The sequence below is a fragment of the Chelonia mydas genome, chromosome 23 (genome assembly GCF_015237465.2).
Source record: "Chelonia mydas isolate rCheMyd1 chromosome 23, rCheMyd1.pri.v2, whole genome shotgun sequence".
In the NCBI taxonomy this organism is placed as follows: domain Eukaryota; kingdom Metazoa; phylum Chordata; order Testudines; family Cheloniidae; genus Chelonia; species Chelonia mydas.
The window spans coordinates 9,216,637-9,233,725 of record NC_051263.2 but is presented as its reverse complement, the minus strand read 5'-3'; the positions used below and the strand labels follow the sequence as shown (position 1 = coordinate 9,233,725).

Genomic DNA, 17,089 nt, shown 5'->3' with positions numbered 1-17,089 from the left:
GTTGAGGGTTGGGACACCAGCATTACTCTGGGAGGTGGATTAGGTAACACCTGCCCGTTCTCCCCCTGTCCCTGCCCTACCCCCTCTTCCACAAGCACCAAACTGAGCCCACATTTAAAACCAGCGGCTCTGGGGCAGGTGGCAGTAGATCCCCCTGGAATAGCAGGAGCGACTGGTGAGCTGTGATCAGGCCTGGCCCACAGAGCAGAAATGACACAGAGACACAGTTAAATAACTGTCCTGTAATTAGTGTCGAGGAGCTGAGCGGGGACCCCCCACCCTTCCCTACAGTAGCAATACAAAAGGGGGACCCAGGGCAGTGAGAGTCCACGCACAGAGTCCCATGGCTTCGGTGCTGGGGAGTTTAGTGTGGAGCCAGGCACCTCCAGGCCAGCACAGATGCAGGGTGAGTCTGGGTGCAGGGGGTTTTGCTGGCCCCCAGTGTGACCTTCTCCGGGAAAGGTCCTTCCCCATCCTGCCCCTGCTGATGGGCAGGCACAGCCGTAAGTCCACAGGAACCAGAGCGGAGCTTAGCAGCAGCCGGAGCCCAGAGACGCTGCCCGGCAGTTGCCCCGTGAAGCAGGCAGGCCCAGCGGTGTAGTGACGAGGCACCTGACTCTCCCCGAGGCTGGATGAGTTTCTGGCACAGGCAGGGCCCATTCCCTCCACCCCACACTCCTTCCTGGCTGCAGGCGATGCAGGACCTGCCCAGGAACTTGAAATGTCCCATGACCACTTAAATAATTATCTGTGCCCAGAGGCTGCCCTGCCCCCAACTTCCTGAAGGAGGGCATGGGCCCCGGGCATGCTGGGATAGTGTCCTCAGCCAGGCCCTGCAGATGCCAACCAGCTGTGGATGGGCAGCCCCGGCAAGGCCTGGGCACCCAGCAGCCAGGCCCGGGCACCCAGCAGCCAGGCCCGGCCCCTGCGGAGGGGTGGGGATTAGTGTTTGGAATCTATACGCATTGGGTGTGGCACATGCTGAACCAAACATGCCCACTACAGTGTGAACACAGTGCCCTCAGACCATGGGCCGCACACTGCCAAGTGCCAACCCACCGGGCCACACCTCACTGCCTAAAACGGAGCAGGGCACAGCCACCACAGCACGGGGATGCAGCACACAGCGACAGGCTGCAGCTGTCAGGTGAACTCCCTGGGCACGGCGTGGGTGACCTGCTCTACCCGCTGCTCCCTGGGGCAGAGCCCAGTGCTGCCACCTCCCCTGCCAGGTCACATCCCCTATGCACCCCACAGAGGCTGGAGGGGTGTGTGCGCGACAGGAGAACATCCCATCGCCAGCAACAGGGCAAGTTACTCCTCCCCGCAGCAGGTTCTAGGTGGGCCCAGCTCACCGACCTGTCCCTAGCATCCATCCATCCCTGGGCCGCCCATTAAGTGGCGCCAACCCCGTGGGGACAGTGCCCCTTGCGGGGGAACAACCCCATCAGCCAGCTGCACCTGCCTCGGCTCCCTGCCTCTCACCCCAGCAACTGGGCTCTTGCAGGGTATCTTGCAGCAGGCCGGCAGGACACATCTGGACTGCCCCTTAGTTCATACAGCGCCCAGCACGACGGAGCCCTAGGCACCATTGTAACGAACGTGATCCTGCGTCTGCTCCGCCGAGCTCCCTGCTGCATGGCACGACCCATGGGCAGCGAGGTGCCCTGCTGCTGGGTGGCCAGAGCCGGCAGGCATCTCCTCGCAGGCACAGCACCGGCTGGCACAACTCCCACCCGCCCTGCAGGAGCTGCGTGTCTGAGCGCGTCTTCACCTCAGCTACAGCCCTTTGAATTGGGGAGGGGCCTGTTCTGGACTGCCCCCCAGGCCCTTCCCACGCTAGCAGTAACCCTCCCCCCACTCAGCCCCAAAACGCAGCCCTGGAGAGAACTGCTGGCTGATGGGCGCAATCAGCAGCCCCAGAAGAACCTGGCTCGCCCCACACCCTGCTTCCCTGGAGTGGGAGGCTGTAAACCCTTCTGCTACTACACACGTGGCTCCTCTGGTCCCATCTCACACATTCTTGCCCTTTCTCTGCTTGGGGGTCCCTCTGAGCAGCCTTAGCTACAGGAACTCACCCCATTTGAGCAGAGGGGGTACTGCAGGGGGGGCACCTGCCTCATTGACCCTGTTCTAAAAGGGAACTTCACAGGGGGTGGGGGACACACTGTGTGCCCTGGGGGGAGCTAAGGGCAGGAAAGGGCCTGAGCTGGGTTCCCTGAGGGTCTCCTCAGAAGGTTTGGAGAGGCAGATGGATCAGGAGCTCTCTCAGGCCCAAATGGGACAAGGCTGCTAGGGCATTAACCAGGGGACTCCCCTCCCAGCATCCTGTTGGCATGAGTTAAATGAGTGCAGGAAAGGGGGCCCATCCCTGCTGTCCCTGTAGGAGGACTGGCCATTTGAGGAACTGGCTCCACATTTCCTAACCCCCGAGAACAGGGCTGTGTGACACAAGGGCAAGGACCCCACAGCCCCATCTACATTCCCTCAGCACTAGCACAGAGGTGGTGGGGACACATCCTGCTGCCTACTCCCCACACAGCCAGGCCTGCTGGCTCTGGGTCCACCCTCAGGGGCCAGCAGCACCCAACGGCTGCAACTGAACCTCGTCCTCACTAGCCAGGTCCTGCCAGGACGGGGGCTGGAGGGCCGAGGTGACTGACACCATGCCCGGTGTAACTCAGCACAGACGGGACCAGAGCTCCAGCAGGGTGACACTCCCTGGGACTGGTGCTAACGCAGGAAAGCCCCTCCCCAGGGTGAGGTACTGTCCACGGGCGGCCCGGCCGCTCCGTAACAAAAGGCAGTGCAGGATCCCATGAGAACAAGCTGCTGTGCTGGGCAGGCAGGGCCCGGTGCCAGCCGCCCCTCGGCTCGTGTGGGTCACCGAGGGGCCAGGCTCTAGCTCAGCTAGCAGGGCCCCCTAAACTCCTGCCGGCTGCACAGCTCTGCAGTCTGGCACGACTGGCATCTTTAACTCCTGCCTTCCCAGGACAGAGGGGCCAGGAACCAGCCCGGCAAGGGGGGCCTCATTCAACCCCTCTTTGTACCTTCTTGTGTCTCCAAAGGGACACTCAGAGCTGAGAACTCCCCCGCGCCAACTCGCCAGTTCCCAAGGGAGCCCTCCAGCCCAGCAGAGCAGACAGCACATCGGGGTGGGCCTCGCACCAGCTAGCAGCAAGTGGCTCTGGGCTGCAATTCACATTGTACGCCATTCTGGCGCGTTCACACTTAGTGCAGGCTGAGAGAGCCTGCTCTGGATCTAGTGTAACTTGTTTTCTTACTGTGACACCAAGAGGGGGGAAAAGGTTTGAGCTGATCCCGTTACCTCCCCTTCTGTCTGTGGAGCGATGGGTGCGACTTGGTCACATGCACATCCCAGCGCCTACGGGCTGCAGATGCCAGACGAGAGGAGGGGCTGTGGCCCAGCCCTTGCCCTGTGGGTTCAGTTCCCACAAGAAAGCAACCCAGCATCCTAAACCAGGTGGATGGGCCTCCCCGTTGCACTGGGGGAATGAGTCGGAGGTGTGCAGCGAGCATAAACTCCGCTCAGCTGGAGGCAGCTGGGAGCTCTGTTGCTGACCGAGAAGGAGCCTGCTTTCCCATTCCCCTGGGGCTCCCCCAGGAGCCCAGAGAGCCCCTCCCAACTACTCGGGGAGTTGCCAGCTCGCAACCCCCTGGCAGGGACCATGCTATCCAAGGAGAGGAACCCTGGGCCACAGGGATGCTGATGGAGCATCCCCAAGGGGCCTGGCGAGGGGCCGCCCTGGCTGTGCCCAGTCTGTTTGTTGACCCTCTCGGGAGGCTGCCATGGGGCGATGGCACAGAGGTGGGGCTCACGAACCCCTTCCTAGCCAGGGAGCACAGAGGAGACAGTCTGGTCCCCTGCTCAGTATTCACCAAACTGCAGCTCCCTGTGGGGAGGGGGAGCTCCCCCCAGCTGGATCTAGCGTTGCCCTGCTGAGCAGATGGGTAGAGCTCAGGGGGCTTTTCCCTGCTGTCCGACCTGACTTCTCTCTCTCCAGCCCAGCCCCCATGACAGGCATGGAGCAAACCCCTCCCAGGGGACATGACGCTGAGGAGCCAACCATTCTTCCCTTTCCCCGAGCTCCAGGGAATGCCCAGAGAAGGGTCACCGGGCCCTGGAGCCAAGCAGCGACTCAGGCCAGGGCAACCCAGCCCTCCGCAGACCTATAGCCCATACCCGATGCGCACATAGGAGCTTTCATCGCCCCTTATCGTGAGGGGGCGTGGCTGGCTGGACTGCTCCTCCCAGCATGCACTGCTTCACCCTGACACACGAGGGACCGCAGTGCACACTGGGAGATGTAGTCTCCATGGGCCCCCCGGCCGGCACAGTGCCCGCTGGCAGCTGTCTCCCGTGAGGGCCCAGCCAGGGCGGCACCCACTGGGAGCTGCACGTAGCCTGGGCTGCACTCCCTGGCGGGGCACGTTGGAGCAAGAGCCGGGTCAGCCGTCACGGTGCACGCGCTGGTGCTGCAGCAGGTTGGAGGGGTGGGCGAAGCCCTTGTCGCAGACGCTGCACTTGTAGGGGGTCTCGCCCGTGTGCACTTTCTCGTGCACCGTCAGATAGGCCAGGTCCTTGAAGAACTTGTCACAGAAGCTGCACTTGTAGGGGCGCTCCTCGCTGTGCACCCGGTGGTGCTGCAGCAGCAGGGAGGGCCGGGCGAAGGCCTTCTGGCACACCTCGCACTTATAGGGCCGCTCGCCCGTGTGCGAGCGCTCGTGGATCACCAGGTAGGACGACTGCTTGAAGGCCTTGCCGCAGGTCTTGCAGACGAAGGGGCGCTCGCCGGTGTGCACCCGCTCGTGCGAGGAGAGGGCGTTGGACTGCTTGAAGCCCTTGCCGCAGATGGGGCAGACGAAGGGCCGGTCGCCGGTGTGAACCCGCTCGTGCACCTTGAGGCTGTGGCCGTAGGTGAACTTCTTGCCGCAGATGCCGCAGACGTGGGGCTTGTCGTCGCAGTGCTGGCGCTGATGCAGCAGCAGCGAGTTGGAGGTGGGGAAGTCCTTCCCGCAGTCGCCGCATTTGAAGGGCTTCTCAGTGCAGTGGGTGAGCATGTGGCGCTGCAGCTCGTAGGGCGTCTTGAAGCTCTTGTCGCAGCAGGCGCACTGGTAGGGGCGCTCGCCGGTGTGAATGCGCCGGTGCTCCTGGAGGTTGGACGAGCGCTTGAACTTCTTGCCGCACATCTCGCAGTGGAAAGGCCGCTCCTCGGTGTGCACCAGGCGGTGGCTCTTGAAGTCCGAGTGGCGCTTGAAGGAGGCCTCGCAGAGGTCGCAGTGGAAGGGCCGCTCCTCGTTGTGCACCACCTCGTGGCTGAACAGCTCCCAGGCCCGCTTGAAGGTCTTCTCGCACACGCCGCACGCAAAGGGCTTGTCGTCCACGATCACCTCCCGGATCTCCAGCTGGGGGCCTGCCCGCCTCAGGTGTGGTGGCAGCACCACCCCCTCGTCCAGCTCGCCCGCCGCGCCACCCAGCACCAGCTTGGCCGTGGAGTAGATCCCGTGCTCGTCGATCAGCTGCACGAAGTCCGGCTTGGGGCGGGCGGTGCCAGGCCCAGCCAGCCTAGGGGAGTCGAACTTCTTCTCCTCCTCCTCCTCCTCCTCCCCCCACTCCAATGCCAGGCCCTGCTCTTGCTCCTCCTCCCGCTTCAATGCCAGGCCTTGCCCCTCCTCCTCCTCCCGCTTCAATGCCAAGCCCTGCCCCTCCTCCTCCCCCTCCGGTGCAGGGTCCTGCCCCTCCTCCCCAGTGCACTGGGGGAGTGGGAGGGAAGGCCCCACGTCACCAGGCCCTGCCTCCTGGCCATTCTCCAAGGGTCTTTTCTTCCTCCGGAAGTTGCTGGCTTGGCCTCGCAGCAGCCGCAGCCTTTTGCCCTGGGAGGGCCCTGGCTCCTCGGCAGTGGCTGGCTGCCTGTGGTCCTGGCTTGGGGACACAGTGACCTGGCCAGGGGCCAGCTTCATGTACAGCCGGTGCTTCCGCCGGAACGGCCTGCGGGGCTGTGGCTCCCGGCACAGAGGGGACACCACCTCCTCTTCTCCCCCATTCTGGTTCTGGCCTGTCCCATCAGTGTCCCGGCAGGCTGCAGGGCTATGCCTCCCTTGGCACCGGCTGGGTGGGCAAGGAGAGGGAGAACTCCTGGGTTGCGCCGGGGAGCTCCCCACCATCTCTGGATCCTGCACACTTCTGCTCTGCTCCCAGGCCGCATCCTCCTTCTCCGACCAGCCCGCCTGGACCATCCGGATACAGCTCAGCGGGGACGGGGCCTTGCTGGCAGAAGAAGCCGGATCATCCTCCATGACTGTGCCAGCCCCCGTCCCAGGTAGGATCCTCTGCAAGAGACCAGGATGGAGAGTTAAGAGCCTGGCACGGCCACCTTCACCCTGGCAAGGCCCACTACTCCTGCCCTAGCGCTACCCCTGCAGCCTGCCTCCCCCTCTGCCCAGCTCTCTGCCCCATCTCCAGGCTCCTATCCCAGTAAGAAAGGGGTTTTCCATGGCTCACCTGCAGCAGTTACCATGCTAATCAGCTCACCAGAGGCAGAGAGGGAACAGGGGCAGCACCTGCACCAGCCGGACACGTGGAGGGGAGGGAGGTGCATGGTGAATGATTTGGGGAGGAGAGTGTACAGGGCATGGCCCTTTCCCCCAATCCCAAATCGGCCATTACCCTGGTCTATGCCGTTTCCACACATGATGTCCTACCACCCCCTTGGGTGCGATGGAGTAGGTCAGACATGGGCACAACCGTTCCAGGGGCGGAAGGGTGAAAACCAAAGCTAGGTGGGTAAGAGCTGGGAAAGCACACGGACAGGGATGGGAGTAGAGAACAAAGAGCGGGACAGGAGGGGATGCAGAGCATGGTCAGGATGACATGTGGCCCACATCCGTATAATGCTCCCTCCAGGATGCTCTCCCTCCCCAGGGGTTCCCAGGTTCCCTTTCCCCCACTCCTCCCCTGTGTGTATGGGTGTCCCCGCCCCGTGGTCCCCTAGAGGAAGTATCCAGGACAGGACAGGGCTCTCAGGACAGGGTCACTGCACCAGGGTCTAGCATTCTGCCCTGAATGACTGGAGGCCTCGGCCGTGGGGGCAGTCTGGGTCCAGCTCATTCTGGTGGGACCCATCAGCCTCAGCAACTCTCCTGGGGATGGGGGGCAGGCCCAGGGTAGCAGGCAGCAGGGAGCTGTCCTGCACTGGCTCCTGCTGCATGGACCAGGCAGGATCCAATGAGCTCGCCCAGCACGATAACCCCCTGCCAGATGGCTGAGCCTGCCGCCCAAGGCAGCACATCGCTCCCTGGCAGGGAGCCTGTGGGGCCCACACCCAAGGCCGCCAGAGAAAGAGTGAGCTTCTGCATTCGAGGGGGAGGGGAGGGGAAAAAGGGGTGGGGGAGGCCAAGGTCCTGCCATGACTACATCCAGCCAGTGCGGAGGGGCCGGCTCTCACCAGCAGAGGCCAGGAAGTTCACAGCTCACTCACGCTGAGGGAAAGGCAAAAGATACCCGACGCCCTGTGCAGGGCAGGATCCGACCCCACTCCTCCCGCACCCACTGGCTCAGGAGCTTGGGGGGCCTGCATGCCTCTATCTGGGGTCACCCACACCCCCGGAAAGGTCCCACGACAGCAGGAAAGGATCCTGTTAAAGCATTTCAGGGCCAGGCTCAGTTCACATGACACCAAGCATGACAGTATGGACCTGCGTCACCCATGTCCCAACCATCACCTCCGCGGTCTCCTCAGCAGCACCAGGACAACAGGGGCCTGTCTCTACGCAGAGTTGTGCCTATTCAACCATAAGAATGGCCATGCTGGGTCCGACCAAAGGTCCATCTAGCCCAGTGTCCTGCCTTCCGACAGTGGACAGTGCCAGGTGCCCCAGAGGGAATGAACAGAACAGGGCAATTCTTGAGTGATCCATCCCCGGTAATCCACTCCCAGTTTATGGCAGTCAGAGGTTTAGGGACACTCTGAGCATGGGGTTGCATCCCTGCCCATGTTGGATAATAGCCATTGATGGACCTATCCTCCATCAAGCTTCTCTAATTTATTTTTGAGCCCAGTTATACTTTTGGCATTCATAACATCCCCTGGCAATGAGTTCCAGAGGCTGACTGTGCATTGCATGAAGAAGTACTTCCCTATGACTGTTTTAAACCTGCTGCCTATTCATTACATTGGGTGACCCCTAGTTCTTGTGTTATGTGAAGGGGTAAATAACACTTGCCCATTCATTTTCTCCACACCAGTCATGATTTTACAAACGTCTATTGCATCTCCCCTTCGTTATCGCATTTCTAAGCTGACCATTTCCAGTTTTTTTAATCTCCCCTAAAAGGAAGCTGTTACATATGTGTAATCTTTGTGTTACCCTTCTCTGTACCTCTTCCAATTCTAAAATAGCTTTTCTGAGATGGGGCAATCAGAACCGCATGCAGTATTCAAGGTGTGGGCATACCATGGATTTATACAGAAGCATTATGGTATTTTCTGTCTTATTACCTGTCCTTGCCTAATGATTCATAACACTGTCAGCTTTTTTGACTGCTGCTATACACTGAGTGGATGTTTTCAGAGATCTCTTTCTTGAGTGGTAACAGCTAATTTAGACCCCATCATTTTGTATGTATTGTCAGGATTAAGTTTTACAATGTATATTACTTTGCATTTATCAACACTGAATTTCATCTGCCATTTTGTTGCCCCGTCACCTCATTTTGTGAGATCCCTCTGTAACTCTTCGGAGTCAGCTTTGGACTTAACTATCTTGAGTAATTTTGTATCATCTGGAATCTTTACCACCTCACTGTTTACCCCTTTTTCCAGATCATTTATGAATATGTTGAACAGCACTGGTCCCAATACAGATCTGCTATTTTCCTCTCTCTGCTATTTTCCTCTCTCCACTGTGAAAACTGACCATTTATTCCTACCCTTTGTTTCCCATCTTTTAACCAGTTACTGATCCATGAGAGGACCTTCCCGCTTATCCCAAAACTGCTTACTTTGCTTAAGAGCCTTTGGTGAGGGACCTTGTCAAAGGCTTTCTGAAAGTCCAAGTACACCATATCCACTGGATCACCCATGTGCACATTTGTTAACTCCCTGAAAGAATTCTAAAAAGCTTTGCTGACAGTTCCCAAACTAGGAATCTGATAATTCTGTTCTTTACTATAATTTCAACCAATATATCTGGTACCGGAGTCAGGCTTACCAGCCTATAATTGCCAGGATCGCCTCTGGAGCCTTTTTTAAAAATTAGCATTACATTGGCTATCCTCTAGTCAGCTGGTAGGCTGATTTAAGCGATAGGTTACATACCACGGTTAGTATTTCTGTAATTTCACATTTGAGTTCCTTCAGAACTCTTGGTTGAATAAACAATAAGAAATTCTCAGGAGGAGATGGTAATTTATCAATTTGTTCCAAAACCTCCTCTATCAACACCTCAATCTGGGACAGTTCTTCAGATTTCTCACCTAAAAAGAATGACTCAGGTGTGGAAATCTCCCTCACATCCTCTACAGTGAAGACTGATGCAAAGAATTAATTTAGCTTCTCCACAACAACCTCTATTTCCTTGAATACTCCTTTAGCACCTTGATCATCCAGAAGCCCCAATGATTGTTTGACAGGCTTCCTGCTTCTGATGTACTTACAATTTCCTTTTTGCTGTTAGTTGCTGTCTTTTGTTAGCTGCTCTTCAAATTCTTTTTTGGCCTGCCTCATTATACTTTTACACTCATCTTGCCAGAATTTATACTCCTTTATATTTTCCTCAGTAGGATTTGACTTCCAATTTTTAAAAAGACATCTTTGTTGCCCATAACTCTCTCTTTTACTCTGTTGTTTAGCCATGGTGGCATTTTTTGGTCCTCTTACTGTTCTCTTTCAACTATTATTTGGGGTATACATATAGTTTTTATATATAGTAATATATAAAATTACATATAGTAATTGGATAGGACTCTTTTGTTTGACTGTTTCTCTTTGGTTCCTACCTGTATTTATCAACTTCTATCCTCACCTCTCTACTGGAATATAGAGTATCCTCTAATAAATCCTCAAGCAAGGGACGTGTCTGTCTGAACTGCATGCTTCTGCACATCAGCACTACCACTGCAAACCGGTTCAGTTAAACTGGTGCCTAAGGCCCCATGGATGCCCCTACTGGACACAAGTCACTCCCACAGTTTGGTTTGGGCCAGTCCCCTGCAAGCCAGGATCATGGCTGTAGCAAGAAAAGAGCCTCCATGTGCCAGCTAGCTATCCTCGCTGAGCTGAGGGGCACAGGTGGTCACCCTGATGGGCAGGCAACCGACATGCAGCAGTGACATCAAGAACAGTGACATGAGGTGCCTGAAGCAATTCACAGGTCGACACGGACTCTGCCGCAATGCACAGAAGGCTGATCCACCCCCTATAGGATGCACACAGTGGTTTCTTCCTTCTCAGAGAGTGCACACTGTGGTCTCCCCTATCCCCATCCCATGCCCCCACATAGGACACACACACACTGGTCTCCCCCATAGAGCGTGCGCGCGCGCGCACACACACACACACACACACAATGGTCTCCCCCATCTGGTGCATTCACACAATGGTCTCCCCCACCCCCACGCCATAGAGCGCACACACACACAGGTTTCCCCGATAGGGTGCATTCATACACAGTGGTCTCCCCCATCCCCGTGCCATAGAGCGTGCAAACACACACACAGGTCTCCCCCATCGGGCGCACACACAGGCTTGGGAAGGTTGGCTTTCACCAAGTTAACCTTTCAAGAGTCCTGTTTAAACCTCATTTCATCAAGCCTTGGGCAATATCCATAGATATCATACCACAGGTCTTTGGGATCTCTTGGAGATGCTCAACCCAGATTGGCGGTCTCCCTTGGTTTGGGTTAACTCAAATCCCCCTTCTGGGGCGACTGTGTGATGACCCCTTAGTGTTCTCCTCACCACCGGGCCCTACCATCCACAAACTCATCACCCAGCTGGCCTGCGCTACACTGCGCTACAATGTTCACTGCCACATTTTAAACTCATGGGGACAGATCCCACAGAGTTGTTTCAACCCAATAGGTTATATAAATCCTCCAGCGTAGTGATGTAAGACCAGCCAAACTGGGTCAGATCAATGGTCCGTCTAGCCCAGTATCCTGTTTTCTGACAATGGCCACTGCCAGAGGCTTTAGAGGGAATGAACAGAACAGGACAATTATTGATTAATTTGCCCTTTGTCATCCAGTACCAGCTTCTGGAAGTGAGAGGTTTAGGGACACCCAGAGCATGGAGTTGTGTCTCTGACCATCTTGGCTAACAGCCATTGATAGACCTATCCTCCATCAACTTCTCTAATTCTTTTTCGAACCCAGTTATATTTTTGGCCTTCAGAACATCCCTTGGCGACGAGTTGCACAGACTTACTGTGCACTGTGTGAAGAAGTACTTCCTTATGTTTGTTTTAAACCTCCTGCCTATTAATTTCATCAGGAGACCCCTGCTTCTTGTGTTACGTGAAAGGGGAAATAACACTTCCTTCACACCAGTTGTGATTTTATAGACCTCTGTCATTACCCCCAGTAGTTGTCTGTGTTCTAAGCTGAACAGTCCGTCTTTTTAATCTCTCCTCATATGGAAGTTGTTCCAAACCCTTCATCATTTTTGATGCCCTTCTCTGCACTTTTTCCAATTCTAATATCTTTTTTGATACCTGCACCTTTTTACCCCATTTGTAGAGAGATTCTCCCATCAGGGTAGTGGTTTCCAAATACGGCACACCCTGGGTATTTTGTGTACACTGAAACCTTTTTCTAGAAGCTCCAGGTGTCGATTCAAATGTAAGCAACAAAGCTCCCAGTGTCAACTCCACTCAGCTGGCTGCATGCCTCTTATAGCTTTGGGACCAGGTAACAGGGTGAGGCAATGAAGCCAGTCCACAGAGTCAACCAAGTTCAAATTGCAAGCCTTTTCAATGGCATCTACATCCCACCTCCCAATAAACTGGAGCAATTTGGTATCTAGACTCCTTGCGGAACTGGCTTCCCATGGTCTCTTCCCACCTACCCTTGTATGGGACCTTGTGCTCCCTCACTTCTCCCTAGCGAGTTCATGCTGGAGCTGTTCCTCCTCATGTTTGTACTGTTTCTATCAATCAGCTCACTCCTTTTCATGGTCCTTTAGTGTCTGTTCCTTTAGCTGAAGCTTTCTCACTCCCAGCTCCAACTTCCACTGTTCCAATTCTGGCGATGGGGAGTCAGGTCGTGAAGACACCCTGCTACTGCCTCTGTTGCCCTCAGACTCTCTCAGGACTCCACCTGGGCCTGGACCCTGGCTCGATCACTCTTCTCAAGACAAGCAATGAGCTGGGCCTTGTTTAACCTCCCAACATTTAACCCTCTTTCCCTACACAGCTCTTCTTAGGGAGGTGGATATACACCACTGTCTTGCCTTTTCTTTTGACTAATCTTGTTTTTATTGCTGCAAGTCACTTACTGCAAAATATTATTGGTGCATTCAGTATCCCACGGCTCCCACCAAGCATCCCAGGCCCGGGGGATCTGTGCTATACCCCAGATTTTGAACAGCCCCTTGCAGGAACACCATCAGTGTGCCAGACCCCCAAGGGGTCTCACTCATCCTTAAGGGTAGGCCACACAGCTTCAATGCCTCAAAGCCTCAGACTCTGGGCTCCAGCCCTCCTGCTTCACCCTGTGAGCTCTGCCCAACAAGTCTCACTGAGAGACTCCTGTTCAGAGACTTTCTGCCCTCTTCAGAGATCAATGCACCTCATCAAAGATTTCCACTGACACCAGGCAGCCCTTTCAAAACAGAGCAGGGTTTATTAGCCAACTGGAACACAGCAGGGCAGTCCTTAGGTTAGCACAGAGAAGCAAAGGTGAAGACAGAGTTCAGACTGGCCAAGGCCAGGGCTCCACCCAGTCAAGCTGCTAGAATCCATTTTGGCTGTCTCTTTGTCCGTCCGTCTTAGGTGACAGCATCTGTTTCTTTCCAAAGACTAGCTCTTAACATAGCCACCTGATACCTCCCCCTTTGTTCTCCAGCTCAGGGTCTTTCTTTGGTCTGCTTCCTTCCTTTTGGCTGTTGGTTGCTAGGCATGAAAGTCCCTGCCATTCGGGTTTCCATTGTTTTTCAGGATGCTCCACTGGTCTGGGTTGGTTTCAGCTAGTCCTTTAACAACCCATTGATACCATCCCAGACAATTAGTAGGGGAAGCAAGAGTGGAGGGGAACCTGGGAGGTAGTGACCATGAGATGGTCGAGTTCAGGATCCTGACTCGGAAAAAAAGAGCGAAGCAGAATACGGACCCTGGACTTTAGAAAAACAGACTTTGACTCCCTCAGGGAATTGATGGGCAGGATCCCCTGGGAGAATAACATGAGGGGGAAAGGAGTCCAGGAGGGCTGGCTGTATTTTAAAGAATCTTTATTGAGGTTACAGGAACAAACCATCCTGATGTGTAGAAAGGATAGTAAATATGGCAGGCGACCAGCTTGGCTTAACAGTGAAATCCTTGCTGATCTTAAACACAAAAAAGAAGCTTACAAGAAGGGGAAGATTGGACAAATGATCAGGGAGGAGTATAAAAATATTGCTCGGGCATGCAGGAGTGAAATCAGGAAGGCCAAATCACACTTGGAGTTGCTGCTAGCAAGAGATGTTAAGAATAACAAGAAGGGTTTCTTCAGGTATGTTAGCAACAAGACGAAACTCAAGGAAAGTGTGGGCCCCTTACTGAATGAGGGAGGAAACCTAGTGACAGAGGATGTGGAAAATGCTAAAGTACTCAATGCTTTTTTTGCCTCTGTCTTCAAGAACAAGGTCAGCTCCCAGACTGCTGCACTGGGCAGCACAGCATGGGGAGGAGGTGACCAGCCCTCTGTGGAGAAAGAAGTGGTTCGGGACTATTTAGTAAAGCTGGACGAGCACAAGTCCATGGGGCCGGATGCGCTGCATCAGAGAGTGCTAAAGGAGATGGCCAATGTGATTGCAGAGCCATTGGCCATTATCTTTGAAAACTCATGGCGATCGGGGGAGGTCCCGGACGACAGGAAAAAGGCTAATGTAGTGCCCATCTTTAAAAAAGGGAAGGAGGAGGATCCGGGGAACTACAGGCCAGTCAGCCTCACCTCAATCCCTGGAAAAATCATGGAGCAGGTCCTCAAGAAATCAATTCTGAAGCACTTAGAGGAGAAGAAAGTGATCAGGAACAGTCAGCATGGATTCACCAAGGGCAAGTCATGCCTGACTAATCTAATTGCCTTCTATGACGAGATAACTGGCTCTGTGGATGAGGGAAAAGCAGTGGACGTGTTATTCCTTGATTTTAGCAAAGCCTTTGATACAGTGTCCCACAGTATTCTTGCCAGCAAGTTAAAGAGGTATGGGCTGGATAAATGGACTATAAGATGGATAGAAAGTTGGCTAGATTGTCGGGCTCAACAGGTAGTGATCAATGGCTCCATGTCTAGTTGGCAGCCGGTATCAAGTGGAGTGCCCCAAGGGTCAGTTCTGGGGCCAGTTTTGTTCAATATCTTCATTAATGATCTGGAGGATGGTGTGGATTGTACCCTCAGCAAGTTTGCAGATGACACTAAACTGGGAGGAGAGGTAGATACGCTGGAGGGTAGGGATAGGATACAGAGGGACCCAGATAAATTAGAGGATTGGGCCAAAGAAATCTGATGAGATTCAACAAAGACAAGTGCAGAGTCCTGCACTTAGGATGAAAGAATCCCATGCACTGCTACAGATTAGGGACCGAATGGCTAGGCAGCAGTTCTGCAGAAAAAGACCTAGGGGTTACAGTGGATGAGAAGCTGGATATGAGTCAACAGTGTGCCCTTGTTGCCAAGAAGGCTAACGGCATTTTGGGCTGTATAAGTCGGGGCATTGCCAGCAGATCGAGGGAGGTGATCTTTCCCCTCTATTCGGCATTGGTGAGGCCTCATCTGGAGTACTGTGTCCAGTTTTGGGCCCCACACTGCAAGAAGGATGTGGATAAATTGGAGAGAGTCCAGCGGAGGGCAACAATAATGATTAGGGGACTGGAACACATGACTTATGAGGAGAGGCTGAGGGAACTGGTCTTGTTTAGTCTGCAGAAAAGAAGAATGAGGGGGGATTTGATAGCTGCTTTCAACTACCTGAAAGGGGGTTCCAAAGAGGATGGCTCTAGACTGTTCTCAGTGGTAGCAGATGAAAGAACAGGGAGTAATGGTCTCAAGTTGCAGTGGGGGAGGTTTAGGTTGGATATTAGGAAAAACTTTTTCACTAGGAGGGTGGTGAAGCATTGGAATGCGTTACCTAGGAAGGTGGTGGAATCTCCTTCCTTTGACGTTTTTAAGGTCAGGCTTGACAAAGCCCTGGCTGGGATGATTTAGCTGGTGATTGGTCCTGCTTTGAGCAGGGGGTTGGACTAGATGACCTCCTGAGGTCCCTTCCAACCCTGATATTCTGTGATTCTATGAATAGTTACCTGACCCAATGTCTTACGTCATGTCTCCTGCTCTGTCCCTAAAGCAGCTTTTTAACCCTTTACATTCCATCCACAGGAATGCAAAACACGGAGAGAAACTGAGGCACACATACAAATCATACAGATATTAGCAAAATTCCCACATTTGTCACACCCTACAGAAGTCGGAGGGGGAATGAGGAGGATTCTCCGAAGGACATGGTGAAGGAGTGATTAGAGAGGTAGGAGGAGAACCAGGAGAGGACAGAGTCACAGAAGCCCAAGGAGGACTAGACTGCAAGAAAAATAGCATGGTCAACTTCATCAAAGGTCGGTGGCTGGCTGGAGAAGAAGGATGAGGATGGAGCAGTGACTCTGAGATTTGGCTAGAGACAGGTCACTGGAGATTTTGGTGAGAGTTGCGCCAATGTAGCGTTGGGACTGGAAGCCAGATTGGAGAGGGTCTCGGATGGAACTGGAGGAAAGGAATTGAGAGAAGAGTGGGCTCAAGGACTTTTGTTTTGTTTTAAAATGGGAACCGACATGGGGAACAAATATTTAACAACATGCTCTTCAGTCTAGGAGAGAAAGCTCGAACATGACCCAATGGCTGGAAGCTGAAGCCAGACAAATTCAGTCTGGCAACAAGGCGTAACTGTACAACGGGGAAGGTGACGAATCATTGGAAGAAGGTGCCTGGGGTCGTGGCGGATTCTCCATCAGTTGCCATTTCTGAACCCGAATAGGATGTTTTTGTAAGAGCTCTGCCCCGGGGAGCAGTGTGGGGCAGATCTCTGGGCCGTGCTAGCTTACGGGAAGGGTCCCTTCTACCTCGGGATCTAGGACTCCCCACAGGGCACGCACAGAGTGGTCTTCCCGCCCCATCCACACCCACTCCGTAGGGTTCATACAATGGTCTCCCCCATCCACCCCCCACAGTGGTCTCCCCCATCTCCTCCCTGCCCCCCCCACATTAGTATCCCCCATCTGCTACCCCATCCCCACCAGGTGCACAAGATGGTCTCCCCCATCCCCTTCCTGCCTCCCCCCCACGCACAATGGTCTCCCCCCCATGTGCAACCACATCCCCTCCCCCCTCAGGGTGCAGACAATAGTATCCCCCGTCTCCAACCACTCCCCGCCCCAATCACCCTCAAGACATCATAATCCTCCCCACATAATGGTCTCCCCCATCCGCAAGTCCATCCTCCCCCTGGTCTCCCCGATCCTCCCCGGGCGCATAAATGGTCTCGCCCGCCCCGCTCAGTGTATGAGGAGCGGACGATCCCATTCTCTCCCGGGGAGGGGTGTTTATCCCCGGGCGGGCGGTCAGGGAACTCACCGGGCCACCACCAGCTCGCTCCCTTCTACCCTTCACATCCGGCCGGTGTTTCAGCAAAACGACTCCCCCGCTCCGCCGACCGCTCAACCAGCCCTTCCCCCCCGCAACACTTCCGAGCTGCAGCGCCCGAGCCCACGTGACTAGGGGCAGCCCCGCTTCCGGCGCCAAGGAGGCGGCCGGAGCTTCGGCCCCGCCTTTGCTCGGAGCTCGACTCGCTGGGGGCCGGCTGTGCACATGCGCAGTGACCGC

At 55.0% G+C, this 17,089-nt stretch overlaps 1 protein-coding gene across 1 annotated transcript; it reads right to left on the bottom strand.

The window, feature by feature from the left end:
- Positions 1-222: 222 nt before the first annotated feature.
- Positions 223-17,040, bottom strand: LOC102946602 (zinc finger protein 2). Its single transcript, XM_037884587.2, has 2 exons — positions 16,841-17,040; positions 223-6,351 (listed from the first exon to the last, which is right to left on the bottom strand). The coding sequence occupies exon 2, from the start codon at positions 6,316-6,318 to the stop codon at positions 4,471-4,473; it is 1,848 nt and encodes a 615-aa protein (XP_037740515.1). The 5' UTR covers positions 6,319-6,351; positions 16,841-17,040; the 3' UTR covers positions 223-4,470.
- Between the last annotated feature and the right edge of the window lie 49 nt (positions 17,041-17,089).